The 12486-nt window shown below is 37.5% G+C and overlaps 3 protein-coding genes and 1 non-coding gene across 7 annotated transcripts; 1 reads left to right on the top strand and 3 right to left on the bottom strand.

Annotated features, from left to right (window-relative positions):
• LOC141605091 (uncharacterized) lies at positions 1-2896 on the bottom strand. The gene is made up of 3 exons (XM_074423728.1): positions 1981-2896; positions 681-1226; positions 1-197 (listed from the first exon to the last, which is right to left on the bottom strand). The coding sequence occupies exons 1-3, from the start codon at positions 2824-2826 to the stop codon at positions 90-92; spliced, it is 1500 nt and encodes a 499-aa protein (XP_074279829.1). The 5' UTR covers positions 2827-2896; the 3' UTR covers positions 1-89.
• A 754-nt stretch (positions 2897-3650) lies between these two features.
• TRNAV-CAC (transfer RNA valine (anticodon CAC)) lies at positions 3651-3724 on the bottom strand. Its single transcript has one exon. It is a non-coding gene; the product is annotated as a tRNA-Val (tRNA).
• A 2458-nt stretch (positions 3725-6182) lies between these two features.
• Positions 6183-9679, top strand: LOC141605090 (putative polygalacturonase). 4 transcript variants are annotated; one of them, XM_074423726.1, is made up of 6 exons: positions 6183-6451; positions 6692-7054; positions 7431-7551; positions 7643-7817; positions 7912-7982; positions 8812-9679. In XM_074423726.1, the coding sequence occupies exons 2-6, from the start codon at positions 6707-6709 to the stop codon at positions 9519-9521; spliced, it is 1425 nt and encodes a 474-aa protein (XP_074279827.1). In that variant the 5' UTR covers positions 6183-6451; positions 6692-6706; the 3' UTR covers positions 9522-9679. The 4 variants fall into 4 exon arrangements, with proteins under 4 accessions (XP_074279827.1, XP_074279828.1, XP_074279826.1 ...); XM_074423727.1 differs by having other exon boundaries at positions 6361-6451; positions 6689-7054; XM_074423725.1 differs by lacking the exon at positions 6183-6451 and adding an exon at positions 6458-6603.
• LOC141605092 (mitogen-activated protein kinase homolog MMK2-like) lies at positions 9493-12397 on the bottom strand. Its single transcript, XM_074423729.1, has 6 exons — positions 11980-12397; positions 11284-11413; positions 11041-11178; positions 10485-10817; positions 10014-10197; positions 9493-9929 (listed from the first exon to the last, which is right to left on the bottom strand). Exons 1-6 carry the CDS (start codon positions 12129-12131, stop codon positions 9754-9756), a joined length of 1113 nt encoding a protein of 370 aa, XP_074279830.1. The 5' UTR covers positions 12132-12397; the 3' UTR covers positions 9493-9753.
• Positions 12398-12486: the final 89 nt, after the last annotated feature.

The following is a 12486-nucleotide window of genomic DNA, read 5'->3' as shown; positions in this document are numbered from 1 at the left end:
AAAAAGAGGGGAAAATGTAAATATTTAACATTAAAAAAAAAAATTAAAAAATCCAACTTGTATAAACCAGCCAACTCCTATTGTAATGTCTATTGAAATGGTTCCATGACTTCGTCTTCTCCGCATTTCCCTACCTCAATTGCCATTGTATGTTCATTATTTGTGCCTTGTACCCTGCAACAATCTCTTCTCGGAGCCTGTCTCATTCAATAATTATCGCTCAGTTTAAATTATTCAATAACTTGCTTATAATAATACTACTCAACATTCATACAGACTCATCAAAAAGAGAAAAAAAAACAAATAAACTTTGGACGATATAAACCGTGATCAAATTCTAGTTATTCTCTTCAAGAATTACTAAGGTCATATTGCTACAATAATTTTTCTAAAATGTATTCTTAGGACACACCTCAATCGAGAGCCTAATTATTGGAGAAAGATTCACGAGAATATATATTACACCCAATTTGCTAAATAGGACGTATATTTTGTTTCCCCGTGATAAATTGGGAAACTATAGACCATTAGTCCATTATCATACAGTCACACGTTAAAAACACCGTAATTTTAGAGTTCAGTTGGATTCAGCTCGATAACACAACACTTAAAACACAAATTAAATAACTACCAAAATTGAAATAAAATAAAAAATGTAAAAATAGACGAAATAAAATTACCTCATCCCACTTGTGAGGATCAATCGTCTTATAAACCTCAACTCGATGAATCTTCTCAGGACTTTCATCCTCCCACCAACAATAAGAATGAGGAATTCGATGATTCAAATAGTCACTCCTTGTCACGTTCGTGTCGGGACTAATAATTTGAGCATTATTAACGTAATATACATACGGCTTTTGACAAGGGTGGTGACTAAACGGCCTTGTATTAAAAGAAAATCCCGACGGGTCATCTTGCTTGTACCAATTGAAAAATGTCCTAGCCGGTCGTTGCATTTCTCGAGGCGTGATTGAGCCTCGGATTATTTGGACCGCGTAACCCCAAGAGACCGAGATAGTCCAATTTCGGACTTTGTCATAGCAAATTGATTGTTGCATTAGTGAGGCTGAGTCGAGTTTTGAGGGAGTCTTTAGGCGAGTTAGGGCTTGAGCCGGAGTCATGTAGGGAAAGATTGGGTCTAGTATGTCTAGGTGATGTAAGGAGACTAATGGTGCTACTGGGTGTGCTGCTAGTAGTCCAAATAGATTGCCATGAACATCACACTGCAATTAAATAAACATTATTGTTAGAATTTAAGAGCGATTATGATGCTGACTGGATTTAAACTCAGGTCATAAGTATCAACATTCATTACTTTACCAGCTATATTAGCTGATATATGCAGATAATAATCTTAACTTAGGTTAGCTTAGGCCGACTTAAAGTCCTCACCCTAAACAACCCTATACGCATGACCATTAAGTTATAACGAGTTTCAGTAATACCATACTCATACGAGTATAAATTATTATTGGTTGTTATCATTCGATGGTACTGAAACACATATTATCGGGTGACACAATCCTCATCTTATATACTCCGTACTATAATAATTAAGGGATATTCTCTCGTGTACTCCTCAACTTTTTCATTTTCTAAAATGTACCTCTCTTTCTTGCAAAAAAAAAAACTTTGACTGTCAACAACTCTTGGCTACAAGTTCAAGATACGATAATTAACCGTCTTTAAGAGGTCTCCAGTTTGAAAAAGAATTCACCACGCCCAACTCGTAGTCAGAAATTATGGTCGGTCAAAGTTTATTCGTTAAAAAAGTTTTGACCAATCAAAAAGTGGTGATTTTTTTTTCAAATTCAAAGCCTTACGAGATAATTGGTTTGAAAAAAAAAAAAATTAACGTTTTCTAAAATTGTAACGGAGAATTATTGTCGGTAGTTTTTTTTTTTTTTTTTTTGAAAAACGAGGGGCAAAGTTCAACGGTAACGAGATAATATCCCAATAATTAAACAAGACACGAACCTGATGAAAACCCGGCTCTTTGGTAAGGGGAACACCGAGTTCAGCTAAACAAGCATGGATCCGATCATCCGAACCATACAACGGAGCATACCTTCGGATACAACGATCCTGCATTTTTTCAATAGCCTTAGCTAAGGGATAACTAATAGCAAACCCTCCACCACCAAAAGCCATATCATACGCAAAATTAATATTTTGCATATGCGTCTCCGAGTTACTCCCTACGTAGTACTTCTTAGTATGATCATACTTCCTTAAAACCCTAATCAAATTATCCGTAAAAAATACGGTATCATCGTCCCCCATTACGAACCACCTCACATCGTCCGACTCACCAACCATCCGAACCATCTCAGATACTATCCTAGTTATCCTTAAGGCCGACCTAGACCCTCTCCTATACGAGTAAGGGAACTGGCCCGTATTACCCGACACCTTAAGGGTCGGGTAGTCGGACGGGTTATCGGGCTGGGTCGGGTACACGGGCCGGTCCAAGAAAACATACCCACGGGTCACATTACCCCCGGGCCACCAATACTTTACGTACTCTTTCCGGCGGGCCCAGTGCTTGGCGGCCGCCCCAATGCCGAAGATGAGATGTCCTAATTCGGTGGGCTCCGGCTCGGGATTAGGCAAGGCCGGGCCCGGTCCGGACCTTGGTCCAACGAAGGATGTTCTGATACTAGGGTCGTGATTACGCGATGAGGAGGGGAAGAGGTAGAGAGATTTTAGAGAGTAAAAAGTGAGAATGATAGATAGTGAAATAAGGAGATATAAAGCTAATGTAGGAAGAGATTTTGTGTGGTTTTTAATGAAGGATTTTGAGTGTTTTTGGTGATCTTTCATGGCTTCCTTGCTTGTATAGTATTACATGTGTAGCTTACAGAAGATGATAATATTAATATTTCAGGGTTTTACGTTAGGAGAAGACTTTTTTATATTAGGGAGTAGTAAGATGATCATAGATAGAATTCTAACGTGGATAAAATTCTAAGTTGTTCTTCATCGATTCGATTTAGCCTTTAGGTTTCCTATAGTAATGTGTTTCGATTTCGATTTTGATTTTTATTTTTATTTTGATTGTCCGGGATAATTATTAAAATTAATTAAAAGAAATAATTAAGGTAAATTGGGATGTCTAATAGCACACTTAAATATAGACCAACATTTTTTTATAAAAAAAAAAATCATATCTTGAATTGAGTAACATTTTTTTTAACAAACTCGTTCATACAACCATACAGAAAAAACGAATTCTTTTTAATGGAGATTTCTCAACATTAGTACGTCAATCTACTTCTTTTGATCATATCAGGGGATTCTCTTAGCACGCAACGAGCTTAAAAGAAAGATAAGCGACTTCTTTAATCTCCATTCAAAGAGCTTACTAAAGATAATCGGAGATTTTAACTAAAAATTCGCTGCTAGTCGGGTAACTTAATTAGCTAAGGGCATAAGGGGTAACTAATTAGCCTAATTGCTCTTCCTTGTACGCATTTTACTCAATCATGTACAATATTCTCAATTTTACCCCTCCTATTTACAAAATTGTTCTCTTGTCACTCCCTTTTCCTTTCAACAATAGAAAAATAAAAATTTGTAAGCCACAATTTGGTAACTGAAATAGAAGTGTCAACTAATGGTATGGTGTAAACAAATAAAAAAAAAAGTGTCTGAGCCCGGGTTCGAACCGGGGACCTCTAGTGTGTGAGACTAGCGTGATAACCGACTACACCACCCAGACATGTTGATATAAGAAAGTGCTATTGTAAATATATAGTGTAAAATTGATTAGGAAAGACACTTCCAAATTTCCAATGGACCAATCAGAAAAGAAACGTGTGTTTTTACGATGAACCCTAGTCCCTATAGGATTAGGACCATATTGTGCATCATGTGTACACCTATTTTATAAAAGACTCTATCACGTTTACACTTGAACATTACGTAGCTACTTAGCTAGATCAATTTTTTACCCGTCTTAATTAAATGGTCGATTTAATGATATTCTGTTCGTCATAAATAATCGTTTATCTTTGTTTAAACTACTCGTTATAGAAAAAATAAAACAATTGATTGAAATAAAGAGAATATAGTTAATGAAATATGTTTAACTAATTACAGATTATTTTAGTGATAATGCATCATTGTTTATGACTTTGTGGATTTGCAAATCACGATTGCCGTATGATCAAGGCATGCTAAGTTGATAGTTATTATCTTTCCTGAATAAGGCATATGGCTAATATGCTAGTAGTGCTTAGCAATGATAGTTGTGCGACAATTGTGAACCACATTTCGTTTCACCTAATAAAAAGTCAATAGTCTCCCTTACTAACTCTAAACTAGGCCCGCCTTACACAATGGTGGAGCGAGGGGAGTCTAGCAAGGGCGCTCCCCCTCGCTGAAAATGAAAAAATTCAAAATATTAAGTGAAATTTTTAAAGTTTTTCGAATTTACATTATATAATTATTCGTTTATCCTTATTGAAAATTTTCAACCCCTCCTGGCTCCGCCACAAGCCATACAAGATCTTATTCATGGTTGGTGACGAATTTTCTAAATGAGAGGGCCTTGTTTGTACAACACATCTTAGAGATTATTCTCATTGATGTGTAATGGTGGAGCTAGAAATGTATTAGTATGAGCATGTTAAATTCAACAACGGGCCTGGGCCGCACCCAAACGGAGGAGAAAGAGTCCACAACGTAGGCCCAAGAGGGTTCCACTCTAAAACCAATTGGCGATAGAGGGAGTAGCCCCTTGCCTTATAAAGTGGTAATTCTTCTCCTCTTTTATCAATGTGGGACAACCCTCACATGTGGGAACTTTGGGTTTCTTCACAGAGCACAAGTTTTTCCATTGATTCAGATTATGTAGATTTAGGTCTTGTTCTTTTCGACCAAAAGAAGTTTAACTGAATTAAATTGAAATGAATAAAGTTAGCTGAATTAAATATAATTAAATGAAACTGAGTTGGACTGAAATAAATTGAGGTTAAAATGTATCTACAAACATTCGTATTTTAAGACTATTAGACATAACAGGTGACGTAAGGCACCTCAACGGCTCAACCAATGGTTGTGCTACAATATAGGAGTAACTCAATCATAGCTTCTTCTGATGAAAGGTGTAACCTCGTTACCTCGAGCGAGGATATATGTCAAGTTCAATTATCCATAGATGAGCTCATTTGAAAGCTAAAATACTCCACCCTTGTCTCGACTATACTCGTTTGCATCGATTGTGCATATAAGGAAATTTCAAAGACAATTTTACTATAACTAGATTTAAAACCCTTATCCGATAACTTTACCAATTGACATTTACTCGTAATTAGATCTATAACCCTTTTTCAATAACTTTACCAGCGGACATCTACACCCGTCACTTAACGGTATTAACAAATTTATCATATCCTCAAACCCACTAATCCACCATGCCATACTAACTTAGAAATAAAGGGGATAAACAAAATGTTCCGAGTGGAAGGGCACTATCGATTTCAACTTTAAACCCGTGAAATGGGTCGGAGGAAGTGCGGTGAAAAGGACTTGTCAGTTTTCACAAGACGGAATATAATTCCAATAGAGGCCAATAATAACAACAAAAACATAATAACTGAAATCCACTAATGTCCAACTTATACATACATAGAAACACTAGTCATTCTACACATCATTGTTCACATGTGAAAGGTTTGATACTAAATTGATTCCACTCTATACAAGCCAAGAATTTGATCATGGGATCGGTAATACGTCCCCTCACACGAATATAATATTTGAGGTTGAAGTGTGAATGCAATGCAGATCTTCCTATATATGGTACTAATATTTCATTTCAGAGAGGAGCTGAGCGTCGTGAAGATTTGAACCTATGACCTCTAGATCACAGTGGCTCTAATACCATACGAGAAAATCATCTTAACTGAAATCTTAAGATGATGATTGATATTCGATCAATAATCGAGCATCAATCATCATATACTCGAACACTTTTTGTATGATTAATACATGGATGATGGAGTGTATACCTGTTCCTTTTATCCCGTTATTTACAGTAATTCTTTTAAACACTAAGATAATCTTGTTATTGTTGTAGCTTGTAGGTGAAAGATAGAACACTTTCTAGTAACGCTACCTAACTTTTCTTGTAAGCAATAATAGGAGTGAATTTATATTAAAACATCGCCTAAGAGAGGAAGTATTGCCACACAAAGAAAATGAGTGCAAAAATCAATTCTTATCCCATATGATTACAATTCCAAATTATACTATTCAATTCAACTATTAGACAATTTCAAGCAATAATTAATGACATTGCACTTAATTTCTTTTGTAATGTAATGACCACTATGATCCCACCTATTCTAAACTAAAACTACACTCTATAAATTGGACACTATAAATAGAGTTGCTTAACCAAAACCACATTATCATTTGCTCATTTCAAGCAACAATACCACAAGTAAAACTCTCATCATTCTTTGTTATAATATAAAACCGATCATGGAACTCCAACCATCGATCAGCTTAAGTTATTGGTTGAGATGGTTTCTTGACATGGTATCAAAGCATCTGAAACAAAAACTTAAGCTGATGGTTGGAGTCCAATATTCGGTTTATATTCTAACATTCTTACCACTTTTTCGATTCATTTTCTTCCTATTGAGTCGAAATTAACGTGTTTTTCGTGATTTTGTAGCAGAATTCCGCGACTATTATGATGGGAATGTTCAAGTTTATATTGATAACAATTCTGGTAAGCATAGGAAGTGGTGAATGTAGGAAAGAAAAGAAGGTACAAGAGTATGGTTCTACTGATATAGAGTACAATGCAATAAGCTGCAGAACTCACAGTGCAGTCCTGACTGATTTCGGAGCCGTCGGAGATGGGAAAACCCTCAACACCAAGGCCTTTCAGGATGCTATCAACCACTTAAGCCAGTTTTGTGAAGATGGAGGTGCTCAGCTTATTGTTCCTGCAGGAAAATGGCTTACAGGAAGCTTCAATCTTACTAGTCATTTCACCCTTTTTCTTCAGAAGGATGCTGTTCTTCTTGCTTCTCAGGTTAATAACTCACTGAACTGTTTACGCTTAACTGTATCGGTTTCACTCAACTACCCCTGCCCTCCCCTCCCTTTCCCTCCTGTTTTGGTATCCAAACAAGGCCTAAAGCCGCGCTTTTGTTCAAGAATAGATAATGTCATTAAAATTGTGCTGTGTACCAAAGTTGGCTGGTGTGAGTGGTAAAAGCTCTCATCTCTTAAACAAGTGGTCAAGGGTTCGATTCCTGACTCTTGCGAATGAAAAGGCCAAACTTGGGAGGGGTCAACCCATTAAATTCCCTTCAGTACCCCGAAGGAGATTGCCCTAGTTGTCGGTAGGGGATATTCCTGATCAACACCAAAAAAAAAATTAAAATTGTGATGTGTGGTGTTACTAGGATATTAGCAGCTGGCCAGTGATTGACCCTTTGCCATCATATGGTAGAGGAAGGGACACTAAGGGAGGGAGATTTATCAGTCTCATTTTCGGAACAAATCTGACGGATGTCGTCATAACAGGTAATCATCATTATTACCCCAGTGCCTTCTATGAGGCCCTATATGACCCCCAAATCCGAAATATGTAATTCATGTTTCTGTGTCGACACAGGTGAAAATGCGACAATTGATGGTCAAGGAGAACTGTGGTGGCAACAGTTTCACAAAGGGAAGCTTAAAAACACCAGACCTTACCTGATAGAAATAATGTATTCAAACAGTATTCAGATTTCTAACCTTACTCTGGTCAATTCACCTACATGGAATGTGCATCCAGTTTACAGCAGGTAACAGGAATTTTATGAAGTTGACAGTATACAAATTAGGTTGTCATGAATTCGGCACAATCAGAGCTAACTGAATTTTTGCATCGCGTTGCAGTGACATCGTCATACAAGGACTCACAATTATAGCTCCAATAACATCGCCGAATACTGATGGCATCAACCCAGGTAACATTAATCTGAAATTTGCTTACGCATTTTCATTTCAGCAGATGTCAACTAGATCAACTGTTGTCATCGGGAAAATAATTTTAGGGATATTCTACGTGGTAACCCTATGTTTTTTTCGTTTTCTACATGGTAACCCCATTTTTACCAAATACGCCTTTGACTGGCCATAACTCACAAGAGTCACAACCACGAGTTCCGAAAGCGACGATTTTTTTTTCAAATCAAAGATATCATAAAAGCGCTTAATTTGAAAAAAAAAATGTCGCATTCGGAACTCGCGAGGTACGGTCAGTCAAAGTTTAAAGTTTGACTGACCGTAATTCTTGCCACGAGTTCAAAAACTGACAATTTTTTTTTTCGAGATCAAAGATCTCGTAAAGCCGGTCAATTTGAAAAAGAAATCGCCGTTTTCAGAACTCGTGGTTGTGAGTTATGGCCAGTCAAAGGTATTTTTGGTGAAAATGAGGTTACCATGTGGAAAACGAAAAAACATAGGGTTACCACGCAGTGGTGGAGCTAGGGGGAGGGGGGCTACCAGAGGCGGTCGCCCCCCTGGCGGATGAAAATTTCGAAGTTTTTAATTAAATTTTCGATTTTTTTTCGAATGTACCTTATGAAATTAGTCGTTCGCCCCCCCTAAAAATTTTCGCCCCCCCTAAGTTCAAATTCTGGCTCCGCCTACCACGTAGAATATCCCATAATTTTATGACCATAGTAGAATAGTAGGTCATTTTTCTGTGTTTCGATATATAGGATAAGGTTGTGTATATCTGACATGCGCGAAAAAACTAAATACTCATGTCTGTACTTTGATGCACAAATTCAGACTCCTGCAGTAACACCAGGATTGAAGACTGCTACATAATCTCTGGGGATGACTGTATTGCAGTTAAAAGTGGTTGGGATGAGTATGGCATTGCATTCGGCATGCCAACAGAACACTTGACTATCAGACGGCTAACGTGCATCTCACCCTTCAGTGCAACAATTGCCCTTGGAAGTGAGATGTCTGGTGGCATCAGAGATGTCCGGGCCGAGGATATTACAGCCATAAACACAGAATCAGGGGTCAGGATTAAGACAGGTGTAGGACGAGGAGGCTATGTGAAGGATATATATGTAAGAAGGATGACCCTGCAAACAATGAAGTGGGTGTTCTGGATGACTGGCAACTACGGATCCCACCCTGACGACAAATACGACCCAAATGCTCTGCCTGAGATCCGAAATATCAACTATAAAGATGTGGTAGCAGACAATGTAAGGATGGCTGGGAGAATGGAGGGAATCCAAGGCGACCCGTTTACTGGAATATGTTTATCAAATATGACGATTTCAATAGGTGTTAAGGGAAGGAAAAAGATGCCTTGGACATGCACAGATGTGAAGGGAATTAGTACGGGAGTGACGCCTACACCCTGCGAGGCACTAAATGGTCAAGCATATGGGAATGATATCGGTGAATGTGACTTTCCAGAAGATAAACTGCCAATCGACGATGTTGAGCTAAAACAATGCTCATACAGGGTGAACTGATATCTGATCAAATCAAAAGCTCTCAAAATTACAGAAAACAATGTTTCAGTAAAACTGCTTAATCAGATAGTTTGCGGAATGCACGAGCATCGGTTTTAATGTATTCAGAATTTTAGTGGCAACCTATAAAAATCATTCTGTCATTTTCTGAACAAAAATGTCATTCATGGTTGATGTGAACACATTCTATAGGCTATAACTACATAAAGTACACGTTTCCGGCTTATAACCATTACTGAATAAGGTGGTCAGGGTTGCACCTCACAGACTCCCGCCAAATGAGCTCCTTGATGTTTTCCTCAGTAAATGATGGCTGTTCAAAATCAAAACTGAATGGCTGGAGACAAATAGGTTCTTCATTTATGCCGTGAAGGGGGGCTAAATATGGGTGACAGAGCGCCTCGTTAACTGTACAAAACAAGAAAAACCAGTATTATGTCGAAAACAGGTTATACTTTCGCATTAATATTGACTGCTCATGTTAAGACCTACCTGTTATACGCTCATTAGGATCAAAGACGAGCATTCTCTCAAGTAAATCAACAGCCATAGGAGATGCATTAGGAAATCTTATGGAGAACTGTTGCCTTGGATACTGTGGAAGCTGCTTGACATATTTACGAGCATTGTCATTCCGTAAAAAGCCTAAGCTGGATTCGTCAGGTGCGCCAATGAGCTTCATAAGAATAAAATCGGTACAAATACAAAATGTCAGACCCTTTCCATACTTGTTACTGTATAAACCAGTCTTTATTGATGCACATCTTAGGCAGCTCCAAACATAAACATATGAATCTTTTAGCAGCTATCTAACATCAAAGATAAACCAGTGTAGAATACTTTGCATGAAGCAAGTTTAACTATTTGGAGACGTCACAATGACCATAAGTGCAGCGAAATGTCTGTTAAGCAGCGGCCTTCCGAAAAAAAAAAAAAATAAATAAATAAAGATAATTAACTTACCTCGGTTATTAGTTTCAGCTGGTGAACATAGTCTTTGCCAGGGAAAAGTGGTTCTCTGGTCAAGATTTCTCCGAGTATGCATCCAACAGACCAGATATCAATTGCAGCTGTGTACTCTGAACAGTTTAAAAGCAATTCAGGTGCTCGATACCAGCGAGTGACGACATACTCAGTCATGAAATCTGTTTCTGAAGTTGCCCTTGCAAGCCCAAAATCTCCTATCTTAAGGTCACAATTCGCGTTCAAGAATAAATTGCTCGGTTTCAGATCACGGTGCAGCACATTGGCAGAGTGGACGTATTTCAAGCCTCTTAGTATTTGATAAAGGAAATACTGCAAAATGTATAAGCATCATTGTCAGTAAGAAAAACCTATAAACAACGGGAAGGCATAATGCCACTCCAAAATTACTAATGCCACTCATGTTCATGAGACGGTGAATGATTGTGCTGTGCTGTCAAGGGAGATGTTTCTTACACACAAAATTGGTCAATTCTAAGATCATTTTCATTTGAAGTTTTATAACAAGATCCAAACTTTTTTCCAAATCTCTTACCCGACAATGATCATCTGTAAGTGACTGGTTGGATCGTATTATTTGGTGAAGATCGGTATCCATCAACTCATAGACAATGTACACATCATTGAAGTTCTCTTTCTGTGGAGGTGGTATTATGTCTCTGAGGGCAATAACCTGTTCCGCAAAAGAAAGTAGAGATAAGAATGGTAAGTCGCAAGTGTAACTTCAGAACTATATGCAATAATAATATTCCTCAGAACATCAGAACTACATACTTACATTGTCATGATTCATGTGGCGTAAAAGCTTGATTTCACGAAGAGTTCGTTTAGCATCTACACGGTTATCAAATGCATTGCCGACTTTCTTGATTGCAACTTCTTCTCCTGTCTGCGAATTAATGGTCGCACTGACAAGAGCAAAAGAACACCAATCATATTATTACTGGTTCACTACTCTCTCCGCTCAATTGGATTCACTACATCTCCGTTTCTGAGACGTACAAATCAACTCACTACATTTCCACCCTAATTAAGAAATACGGAGTAATCCACAAAAACACTTAATATGGTCAAAATTCTTTACGCTTTTCATTTTCACAACTTTGCACTAAATGCAAATGATGTGAAATGAGTGAATAAAGTGAACAAGGGTATTAAGTTTTAATGAAAACGACCACACGGGGCTTATTCATATATTCCGAGATTTCATCCTAAAACCAATTAGCAATCGAGACTTATTAGGGTTTATTTCTTAACAATCAAGACTTCAAGAGTCAAAACTAAGACTGATCATCACCAAATATAATTCTAATTCTTTAGAATCTTTTTAATATGTAAGTTATGTTTTTAATATCTAAACTGATCAACCACTTGCAAAAACAAAAAAACAAAATTCATGTCAACAGTAAAGGTAAACAAATGACGGAAACACAACAATACACGAATGAATAAAGATGAAGCAGTGGAGACTAACCAGACAATTCCATAAGCGCCACGGCCAACAGGACGAATAGGAGGAACATATTTCGACGAAACCTCGAACAGATTACCGTAAAGATTATACTGTATATACCGACCTCCATGCGTCAACGATCCTCTAAAGTTGTTATTCTGCTCCCTACTCATTTCTCTCAATATTTCTCTTAACTCTTCTAATGTTGGTCAATAATGGTGTTATAAGAAAACTTGTAAGTTATGTTTCAATGGCGAAGATTATATGTATATATAACTATATATTGATTGATCGAAGAAGAAGAAGAGTCAGAGAGTGGAAACGAGCGTTGACGTTGACGTATCTGTAGGAGAGAATAATTTAAGGTTGGTGAAGGACGTAAATGAGTAGGTATTTATTATATATTTATATATCATCACCTTTGACGACAGACGCGTTTACATCATCATTACTGGGCGTGTAGTGTATATGCACATTTTTTTTTCTCTGCACGACTTTGATATTGACTTTGTATAGGTATTTTCCTTG

The sequence above is a fragment of the Silene latifolia genome, chromosome 10 (assembly GCF_048544455.1).
Source record: "Silene latifolia isolate original U9 population chromosome 10, ASM4854445v1, whole genome shotgun sequence".
Taxonomy (NCBI): Eukaryota; Viridiplantae; Streptophyta; class Magnoliopsida; order Caryophyllales; family Caryophyllaceae; genus Silene; species Silene latifolia.
Note: the sequence above shows the minus strand (reverse complement) of the source record. Positions and strands in the feature narration are given on the sequence as shown.

Excerpts from the sequence above, each read along its gene's own strand:
- LOC141605091 (XM_074423728.1), bottom strand. The coding sequence starts at position 2,826 with ATGAAAGATCACCAAAAACACTCAAAATCCTTCATTAAAAACCACACA. Across the intron at positions 1,227-1,980 it reads AAGAGCCGGGTTTTCATCAG|TGTGATGTTCATGGCAATCT; the intron begins GTTCGTGTCTTG and ends ATTTAATTGCAG. Across the intron at positions 198-680 it reads ATCCTCACAAGTGGGATGAG|GCTCCGAGAAGAGATTGTTG; the intron begins GTAATTTTATTT and ends TGAATGAGACAG.
- LOC141605090 (XM_074423724.1), top strand. The coding sequence starts at position 6,493 with ATGGAACTCCAACCATCGATCAGCTTAAGTTATTGGTTGAGATGGTTT. Across the intron at positions 6,604-6,688 it reads TGGTTGGAGTCCAATATTCG|CAGAATTCCGCGACTATTAT; the intron begins GTTTATATTCTA and ends GTGATTTTGTAG. Across the intron at positions 7,552-7,642 it reads GACGGATGTCGTCATAACAG|GTGAAAATGCGACAATTGAT; the intron begins GTAATCATCATT and ends GTGTCGACACAG.
- LOC141605092 (XM_074423729.1), bottom strand. The coding sequence starts at position 12,131 with ATGAGTAGGGAGCAGAATAACAACTTTAGAGGATCGTTGACGCATGGA. Across the intron at positions 11,414-11,979 it reads GGCGCTTATGGAATTGTCTG|TGCGACCATTAATTCGCAGA; the intron begins GTTAGTCTCCAC and ends TGCTCTTGTCAG. Across the intron at positions 10,198-10,484 it reads AGCTGAAACTAATAACCGAG|CTCATTGGCGCACCTGACGA; the intron begins GTAAGTTAATTA and ends ATTCTTATGAAG.